Genomic DNA, 10,229 nt, shown 5'->3' with positions numbered 1-10,229 from the left:
TCTCTCTCTCCCACAGACGAACACACATATACATTCTGTTCACCGAACGTGCGCTCACAGTCACAGCGAAAACTGTTCGACCTCTGCTTCTAACTCTCTTGGCTTCGATCTCTAAAGCTAAGCCTTCCAGCTTCGCTCTTCGAGCTCTGCACCAACTTCTCCCATCCGAGCCTGTCATCTCCAAGCTCATAAAAATGGTAACGTCGTCGCTTTTGAATTTAGCTTGGATCTGAAAACGTCACCAAAATTTTACTCGCTTATGCTTCTTTCGCATCCGAGAGAATGTTAGAATTGTGAAAACGTAGTTATGGCTGCCTTTGTGACTTAGTTGAGCTTCAGCTATGCATTTCTTCTTGTTTTCTCGTATTGGTTTCATCTAACTCTTTCCATTTCAATGTCTGCTGTTTCTATGGGATTTCTGCAGCCTCTCAGGCTTGATATCAAGGTAGTTTTCTCAGTTCCTTTGAATTTGTGTTATCCATTTCCACTTTGAGCTTTTCGTTTTGAGAATTTCCGATATTCTGCTTACTATAACTACCAATTATGCAGAGAAAATTTGTGCAAAGAACCGAGAGAGTTAAGTCTTTGGATCTGCATCCAACTGAACCATGGTAATTTCACCACGTTCTTGATATTGTGCTATTTCACTATTTCTGTACATGCAAAATTATTTTACTGGCAAGACGTTAGACTTTGAGAAACTGTGATTTGGAATCGGTAGTTGTTTATCTATAATCAAGATTTCCATGAGACCACCACTTATACTGTGCATACCTTTGTGGCAGGATCCTTGCAAGTCTGTATTCAGGAACCGTGTTTATTTTCAATTACCAGTCACAGGTTTGTGGCACTTGTCCAATTCTAGTTTTCCTCTCACGTTAGAGTGTATCTTGCTTCTCTGTTGTGATTTCGTGGAAATGGATGCATTTTCAAATTACTGCTTCTCTGTTGTATTTGCCATGCTTGGAAATGACTTTTTATTCCAATGATTTTTTACTAGTCATAGAAAGCTTTTCATGATCTTTTGTCGTCTGTGGGAACTTATATAGTTGGTTTCTTTAATATTAACTCTTTCGAGGGTGTAATTCTGTTAGTGCTGACTGTAATGTTCCTGATTTACTTCAGAGCATGGCAAAGTCTTTTGAAGTCTCTGAATTGCCAGGTACTTAAAACATTAGCTTTTCTATAAGCTCCATGTTCTTGACATTATAACTTACTTGATGTATAAATTTTCCACTTGCAGTTCGGTCAGCAAAATTTGTAGCGCGTAAGCAGTGGGTAGTAGCTGCAGCTGATGACATGTTCATACGTGCATACAATTATAATACGATGGATAAGGTTAAAGTGTTTGAAGCACACTCAGACTATATTAGATGTGTGGCTGTCCATCCAACACTTCCATATGTTTTGTCATCATCCGATGACATGCTTATCAAACTGTGGGATTGGGAAAAAGGTTGGATGTGTACTCAGATATTCGAAGGGCATTGCCACTATGTGATGCAAGTGACCTTTAATCCTAAAGACACCAATACTTTTGCAAGTGCTTCCCTGGATCACACTGTAAAGGTGCGGTCAGAAATATTCTTTATTAACCCATGTAAGTTTAATTTGAGAAATTATCTGGTTGTGCATACTATTAATTGCTTATCACCATCTTGTTTCCAGATCTGGAATCTTGCCTCCCCTGACCCCAATTTTACGTTGGATGCCCACGTGAAAGGGGTAAATTGCGTTGATTACTTCACTGGCGGTGATAAACCTTACTTAATCACAGGCTCGGACGATCATACTGCAAAGGTATGCAATATTGTTTTCTTGACACTTTAATTTTTTTCTGTGGCCTGAACTTCAGTAAATGTATATGCATTTATATGCAGTTTGAAAAGACTGTAATTAGAATTTATGGAAACAGGTGTGGGACTATCAGACAAAAACTTGTGTTCAGACACTTGAAGGGCATACTCACAATGTCTCTGCAGTATGTTTTCATCCGGAACTTCCAGTTATAATTACTGGTTCTGAGGATGGAACTGTTAGAATATGGCACTCAACGACTTATCGGTAAATATTAAATTCCAAAGTAGTGTTTCAGCTATTTGAGATGAAGTTCGTGTCTCAAATTCATTTATTCTCTGTTGCCAGGGATCATTTTTATTTCATTAAAGTGTTAAGGCCTCAGAAAGTAAAGTATTATGTTGCCCTATATGCACCTACACCATGGGATGAGAATAAAACTGCATTAGTATATTGCTTTCTTGAAAGATTTTGCCAACTTCATTTTTTCGCCTTATATTTATTGATGTTTACTTTTAGCTCTTTAATGAATAAGTCATACTGTTCAGTTTTTATGATCCTCTAATGAATCTGCATTTTAGAATAGGCTATTAGATTCTGTCATCTACACCTTACGCCTCTGCATATTTTTAAACTATTGTTATTGATAGAATGGTTCTCTTAGAGATAAAGGGAAAATTTTGACATGACGTATTACTTTTCAGGCTTGAAAACACACTGAATTATGGGCTTGAACGTGTTTGGGCCTTTGGGTATATGAAAGGTTCACGTCGGTAAGCTGCTCGTCTTTATTTTTATATTTTTTTATTATCTATACGTCCAATGTTCCAGTTAGCTTATGAATAAGACCAAAACTATACTATTATGAATACCTTGGCATGCTGGAATCTGTGAGTGGGTGTTTTTTTCACTATATTATTGTTTTGAGATGATGATTTCATAAGATGTCTCATTTGTGTACAGGATTGTAATTGGTTATGATGAAGGAGCCATAATGGTAAAAATTGGCCGAGAAGTACCAGTTGCTAGCATGGATAGTAGTGGGAAAATTATTTGGGCTAAGCATAATGAAATTCAAACTGTGAATATCAAGAGCGTTGGAGCAGATTTTGAGGTTCAATCTCCCTACTTGCTCAGACTTTCATCTTTCTTCCTGAGATGGTCCTAGAAATAGAGGTTCTTATTTGCTTGAATTGAAATATGGAACCTTGATTATTTTTGTGAAATTCAGGTTGCAGATGGAGAAAGATTGCCTTTGGCCGTGAAGGAGTTGGGAACCTGTGACCTTTATCCTCAAGTAAGTTTCTGTGTTTGAGGAGCATTTAATCCAGTGGGTCTACGATGCCCACTGTTGTGTCAGCTTACCTACCTTTAGTGGTTTGATTGGAAGTCCCAGTCCTTTATTAAGCGTATTTTAATTTTCTCAGAACCACTGTACTTTTAGATTCTTAGAAGAATATGACTATTGAATGCCTTGTTTTAATTAAATTGTTTCGACAATGGATTTTATTTTGTGTTTGATTTCAGAGTTTGCAGCACAACCCGAATGGAAGGTTTGTTGTTGTTTGTGGAGATGGTGAGTACATAATATACACAGGTCTAGCATGGAGAAATAGATCCTTTGGCTCAGCATTGGAATTTGTCTGGTCATCTGATGGAGAATATGCTGTTAGGGAATCTACTTCAAGGATAAAAATTTTCAGCAAAGCATTCCAGGTTTTGATATTTTTAAAATGTATAACTCATTGAGAATATGCTTGTCAACGGGATCGTCTTGTTGGGAAAATCTGATTGAGTTGAATTGAACTTTACTGTTCAGGAAAAGAAGAATGTTCGACCAACATTTTCTGTAGAACACATTTATGGAGGGGTCTTACTGGCAATGCGCTCAAATGACTTTGTATGCTTCTATGACTGGGTGGAATGCAGATTGATTAGACGAATTGATGTCAATGTCAAGGTATCACAATAAAATTACTAGGAACTTATGTCATTATCAGACTTTTTATTTGGCCACATGGGTACTAATTTTGTGTGCTTCTTTGGTTGCTTTGATTGTTCAAGAATGTTTATTGGGCTGATAGCGGTGATTTGGTTGCAATTTCTAGTGATTCATCATTTTACGTTCTAAAATACAATGTAAGAGTTCTCCCATTCAACCACTCATATCCCATGTTTATTAGAATCTTCGTAGTTCTTTCTATACATGTGAGCTAAACTAATTCACATGATTAACTTAGTGTGGTTTATTTGGCAGAGGGATATAGTCTCATCGTATTTTGACAGTGGAAGGCCTGTTGATGAACTAGGTGTTGAGGATGCCTTTGAGCTCCTCTTTGAAATAAACGAGCGTGTCAGAACTGGATTATGGGTTGGGGACTGTTTCATTTACAATAACTCATCTTGGCGACTAAATTATTGTGTTGGTGGTGAGGTATGCAACATTTGCAGGTTTTAGAATACAGTGTTTTGAAGTTTTCAGAACATTATTTATACATGATTTTTAACATTTACTTGATTTAGGATGGTGTTTTGACTCGATGACTTTGCAGGTGACCACAATGTTTCACCTAGACCGGCCCATGTACTTGTTGGGCTATCTTGCCAATCAGAGTTGTCTTTATCTAATTGATAAAGAGTTTAAGTGAGTGTTTGCTTGCAAGCTGCAGTTTTGAAGGGGAGTAAACTCTTGCCATTCTCACTTTCCATTTTAACGTGTTAATATTTCTTATGTGTGCAGTGTCATGGGATACACCTTGCTTCTCAGCTTGATCGAGTACAAAACACTTATTATACGCGGAGATTTAGAGCGTGCAAAACAAATTTTTCCAACAATACCTCCAGAGCAACATAATAGGTGGGACAACATATTTTGCTTTGGAAACTGTTGTGCATCAAGTGATATTAAATAGAGCCTTAAACCCAGCTCCATTTCCTGCCTCTTGTACTTGAGAGAAACTCAAAAATTCTGAAATTTTTGAAAATTGACTGACATTTTGATCCAACTCTTGTTTTGCATCCAGTGTGGCTCGTTTTTTGGAATCTCGAGGTATGTTGGAGGATGCACTGGTGGTGGCTACAGATGCTGACTACAAATTTGATCTTGCTATACAGCTGGGTAGACTTGAGATTGCAATGGTGAGATATGTTTACTTTGTTATTCCTAAGTTGTCAGATAGGTTTGCTCTGGAGCTAACTTGAAGATAAACTGTGTTATTTATTTCCTTCATACAAAAAATTCCTTTTAATAATTATTCACTGGTTGTTTGAAGATGTTAAGTTTTCTTCTTTCTGACAGGAAATTGCTAAAGAAGCGCAAAGTGAATCCAAGTGGAAGCGGCTGGGAGAATTAGCTATGTCCACTGGGAAGGTATTCCCTCACCTTTGTCTTCTGTGTGAACTCCATTAAACAAACTAGGAGACCCTCACATTCACTAGCACCTACAGAATACAGAATCATGTATCCACCCATCATGATTGAAAGAGCTCATAAATACCCTTGTCTTGTTTGAAAGAATTAGATATTCTTGTTATCAATTGAGGTCATGAGTTTTCTCAAGACTAAAAATACTGTGCCTTACATTTTATTTTTACATCCAAAATCATATTCATATGCTTGAATGGCTGATGCAGCTTGAAATGGCTGAAGATTGTCTATCACATGGAAAGGACTTTTCTGGCTTGTTGCTTCTTTATTCTTCTCTTGGAGATGCTCAAGGAATATTAAAACTCACATCCCTTGCCAAAGAGCAAGGAAAGAATAATGTTGCTTTCCTTTGCTTATTTATGCTGGGTAAAGTGGAAGAATGCATCCAGCTGTTGCTGGAAAGGTGAATTTCTTTTAACCCTAATTATGATCACTTAAACCTCCTAGTGTCGTCATCTTTGTTTGTTAAACCATTGGCATCTTTTCTTACAGTGAACGGATACCTGAAGCAGCTTTGATGGCACGATCTTACCTCCCAAGCAAGGTCTCAGAGATAGTTTCAATTTGGAGAAATGACCTGAACAAGGTTAAACTTTCACAGTGTTTTTCTCAGTTCATGAACAGAGTTTGTCTCTTTAAGTGAAATCTGAGATGTAGAAAGGAAATTATACCAACAGGAAATTGCTATGCTATGTGGATCTTCTAGTTTATGTTTATCCACCAATCAAAGGAAAGATTTTTGCAAATATTTGACTAGTTGAGTTCTTGCTTATTTATGCACTTAAATTTGCAATATGATATAGGTCAATAAAAGAGCTGCAGAATCATTGGCGGATCCGCAAGAGTATCCTAATTTGTTTGAGGACTGGCAAGTTTCTCTTGCCCTTGAGTCTAAAAGTGCAGAAAATAGGTATCCACTCTTCTTCACTGTTCAAAATCAGGTCAGGAATAATTTTACTTTTTAGCGCTGCAGAAGCAGAGTAATCCAAGATTGGAAATTGTGCCATCTAATTTGGGGCTGCAGTAGATATCACCATAATTACTGGCTGGCAATAAATTTTCTGCGGTTATGCATTGTTGAATCATTGTGGATTGCTTTTATGTCTTTTGCAGCGGCATTCATCCTCCTGCTGAACAATACCCAATTTATGCTGAGAAGTCAACGACTAGTCTTGTTGAAAGGTTCAGAAGCATGCAAATTGATGAAGAAGCCCCATTTGAAAATGGAGATCTGGATCAAGAGGTATAGTAAGCCAACTGATGACAAATAGATGTTTCTAATCGAGCTAAAATTCTGGAACCAAAGATAAGGGAAGCTGATTTGCGTAGTTATCATATGATTGCATATTTTTTGACTTTTTTACTCACCTTTTGAGTCTATATAGACAAGTGAAAAAACAGACATGGAACCCGTGAAACTACGGCTAAAGTTTGCTTTGGCCTTTTTCCTTTTTGGTGGGTGATTATTAACAAAAATTTTATGTTTCTCACCTCTTAGTTTTTGAAACTCTGTCACACTGTTGATGATTCTATCCAGTTGTAGATGGTGGATAGGATTTTAAACCTGTAGTTGGAGCAAACTTGTCAACTATCAACAGACTTATCTTTTAGCATTTGTTTAGTTAATTTTCTTTAATCTTTTTCCATGAAGGGATGCTTTTAGTGGTTTTATTTGTGTTTTGTGCGTCTTTGTTCCAGGAGGTCCAGGAGAATGGAGAAAATCAAGATGAAGGTGAGACTGTTGAGGAGGAAGATGATTCAACGAATGGTGTTGTTCTTGTAAATGGCGACCAGGGTGAAGAGTTGGGTGTAAATGATGAGAGAACAGCATCACCATAAAGGCAATTGGAGAATGTGAATATTTCTGGTGATTGATTCAATGCTCAAAAATGCATAATTGGTTTTTTTTCGTTTTCATTCTTATCATGGTGGTGGTTGCTGCTGCTCTCTTTCCCAATTTTTTTTCTTTTTCATTCTATACTATAATAACGAAATTCTTTGGTGTCCACAATTTTGTTTTCTTTTCCTTGTATCTGCCTTTCCCATTCTTATCCTTTGAGGATAATTACGTCTTTAACAAAAACAAAAAAAGAAACTGCCTGCGAAACATTACCTAATAACATTACATCTGAAGTGTGTTTTAGTTGTTTATTAGTAAGGTTTGATGTTCTTTCAAATTTTGTGCAAGTCTCAGGTCCTGACCTAATTGCATATGCCCAAGAGGGGGAAAAGAAAAGGCATGCTTGCTTTTGTATCATTATAGTGTCTAATAATGAATTTGGTGGTGTTTTGAATATTGTATAACATGATCTGTTTCCAGACACGCATCATAACAATCTAATAATTGGTTTTATTTAGAAGTCAATTGATGTTGATAGTTGATCTTTTCTTTGTTGAAACTGCAGTGTTTAAGCCACATCACTAGTTCTCATAACAACAGCTAGATCCAGCTGTTATACACCGATCTTCAGGTGAGAAATTCTTCCTATATAAAATATTTTCTTATTAAGTTCTGCTCACAAGCCTATTTTACTCGGTCACTCACCTGTGATAAATGGTTCATTTTCAGTTAAGAGGTCATGGAGTCACAACATGTTTTCTTAAAATTTTCAGGTTTTATTTGATTAACATATTAAATAACAAAAAAGTACAAAATTACTTGCTGGTTCCTTCATCTGAGCCTGCTCATTTGTTTACATCCTTAAAGATCCTTTAGCATACTGGAAGATTAATGAAGTTCAAAATTAAACATTATCATGAAACGTAGGCTGGGACCTTACTAGGTGTGATTGTCTTCAACTCATTCTTTATGTGTTTTAAAAAATCAGACCCACTGTTGGGGATTTGGTCCTATGGTTAGTTGAGCCCTGTCAATGGTTAATCCTACTAAAGATCTGCCATTTGTACGAAAGATCTTTGTTTGCTCTATCATTAAACCTTTTCGTGCATCTTGAATTGTGACCCATGAAATGCAGGGCGTTGTGGCATCATGTGGGTTCCATCTGATGTTATATTTTCCACAATTGCTAGCTCTACTTAGCTAGCAAGTCTCATATTTAGGAGCCATAATCTAATTTATTTGCTAATTTTGTCCTTGTTAATTCTAGATTTGTGACCCTTCACAGGAGTTTCCCCTTTTCTTTTCTCTGCAGGGTGGCTTGTAAAATGTTCCTGTGTACAACCTGGAAAGTTTCTCATGCAGTTCCTTTTACAACTAGTTATTCTTGTGACACTTCACTTTAACAGATGCAAAGGATGTCAAAGAAGAAAAGGCTCTCATAAGTATTGAATCCTATAAAGATTTTGATCAGATTCCTCACTTTATATTATACTCCTTATGTTAGGTTTGGGATAAATAGGTTAGAAAGAGAACCGACCGGGACCGATTGCTTCCCTTCCATGGCCAGTGATTTTGCAGCTAAAAATGAAATGAAATCTCTATCCTATGTATAACATGTACAATGATATGATGTGGTGTTCAGCATTAGAGAAAGTCGTTTTGTTTTTTAATGACCTGTTCAATGTTCGTCGTCCCGTGAATATTATTAATTTTTGGTGTTTTATGTTTGTGTGGTTAGATTGATTCGTTTTTGTGTTCATAAAGTTGGTAATCATTGTTAAAGAATGCTTAAATCATAGCCAATCATTTGGTTTACCTTCTAACAAGTGGGCATTTCGCTGCAAAGAACGAAAGGCTTGTCCGAAGCTCATTCCAACAAGAAAATAATAGATACCAAAACCTTTTAAACTTTATTAAGTATTTGTTACGTTAATTTTCGTATAATTGTATCTGCTTTAAGTTTTATATATGATGTTCTGGGTGGGTGGCTTCTGCCACAAGTGCATTAAGTTCAATGATATGGGTATGGTATGGGTTTAATAAAGTTGTATGAACATTCCCTAAAATGAGATTTTAGGTTTCCTTTTTATAATTGATCTTTGTTTGTTCTCATGTGCCGACAATTTCATGGTTTATGAAAAAGAAATATGTGGAGCTCCTTTCCATAAATTTCACGAGAGAGAAGCAGATGGCCGGCTCATAAAACCAGCTCCTAAAAGTGAGAGTTGCTTTTAGGTTCGATGAATTATAATTGATGCATCTTGTGCTTTATTTTATCTGTCCTTCCTCGCAGTTCCTGCGACACCAATTATAATCTACTGCTGGAAGGTGAAAAGTTTTAGTGGGGGAAATAGTTTTTTTTTTTTTCTTTTTTCCTTTCCTTTTTATGACACTGGAGGAAATAGTTTTTGGTGCCCTCCTATATTTGCATTATCTTTCGTATGATTTTTCAATGTAATTGTAACACCAACACATCCTAAAGATTTTCAATGTACTATACCATAAACAGCATACATTTTGTCTACTCAGTTTATATTATATAACTTAATAACATTTCGTGACGGTGTTATTTTCTGGAAACACAACTAAAGCTCCGAGCCAAATTGGAAGACAACAAAAAATGTGCTCTATTTGAACGAAAAGTGTGCAATGGTGTCACATTCTTACAGAGACCATAGGGGGGCCTTTACATAAAGGGAGGCTTGGCTAATCTTATCTTTGCAAGTGTACCAAGTTCTTGTTGATAAGATGAGAGGCCACCACATGGCACTAAACGGACAGTTGTATTTGGGACCACCCCGTTATTATTTCGTTGTTTTGAAGGGCGTCCAGTTCCTTCTCATCATGATGTAACGGTCAATTTTCGACCTTCCCATGAATTCAAAATTAAAATTGCTGGTAGCTACATGTCACTCTTTGACAACAAAGCATAAGGTGGAAGGAAGAAGCTGCTTTGAGCCCCTGGCCTTATTGGCTCTACCCTAATTTCCAAACTCTATATTATCTTTTTTTTTATTTTATATAAATGGTTGTCTAAATTACTTTAAATTAATCTAATTTATAAGAGAGGAAATTCAACTTTAATGCAAAGGAGTGAGTTTACTGTCCCGACGACTACCTGGTCAGGTCTTTTTTCAAATAAAAATAATAATAATTGATAAGAAG

The 10,229-nt window shown here is 36.5% G+C and overlaps 1 protein-coding gene across 1 annotated transcript; it reads left to right on the top strand.

The window, feature by feature from the left end:
- The first annotated feature begins 21 nt into the window (after positions 1–21).
- On the top strand, positions 22–8,912 carry LOC117633801 (coatomer subunit beta'-1-like). The gene is made up of 26 exons (XM_034367582.1): positions 22–197; positions 425–445; positions 550–611; positions 786–840; positions 1,126–1,162; positions 1,244–1,569; positions 1,669–1,800; positions 1,916–2,064; positions 2,502–2,570; positions 2,761–2,911; positions 3,029–3,094; positions 3,325–3,513; positions 3,617–3,757; positions 3,862–3,936; positions 4,055–4,231; positions 4,350–4,441; positions 4,538–4,654; positions 4,821–4,935; positions 5,096–5,167; positions 5,431–5,627; positions 5,717–5,810; positions 6,028–6,134; positions 6,338–6,467; positions 6,923–7,091; positions 7,630–7,695; positions 8,377–8,912. The coding sequence occupies exons 1-24, from the start codon at positions 195–197 to the stop codon at positions 7,061–7,063; spliced, it is 2,718 nt and encodes a 905-aa protein (XP_034223473.1). The 5' UTR covers positions 22–194; the 3' UTR covers positions 7,064–7,091; positions 7,630–7,695; positions 8,377–8,912.
- The last annotated feature ends 1,317 nt before the right edge of the window (positions 8,913–10,229 follow it).

This window comes from Prunus dulcis, chromosome 7, assembly GCF_902201215.1.
Source record: "Prunus dulcis chromosome 7, ALMONDv2, whole genome shotgun sequence".
NCBI classification, from domain to species: Eukaryota; Viridiplantae; Streptophyta; class Magnoliopsida; order Rosales; family Rosaceae; genus Prunus; species Prunus dulcis.
The sequence above is the reverse complement of the archived record's forward strand: the minus strand, read 5'-3'. Positions and strand labels throughout refer to the sequence as shown.

Excerpts from the sequence above, each read along its gene's own strand:
- LOC117633801 (XM_034367582.1), top strand. Across the intron at positions 3,095-3,324 it reads CCTGTGACCTTTATCCTCAA|AGTTTGCAGCACAACCCGAA; the intron begins GTAAGTTTCTGT and ends GTTTGATTTCAG. Across the intron at positions 6,135-6,337 it reads TCTAAAAGTGCAGAAAATAG|CGGCATTCATCCTCCTGCTG; the intron begins GTATCCACTCTT and ends TGTCTTTTGCAG.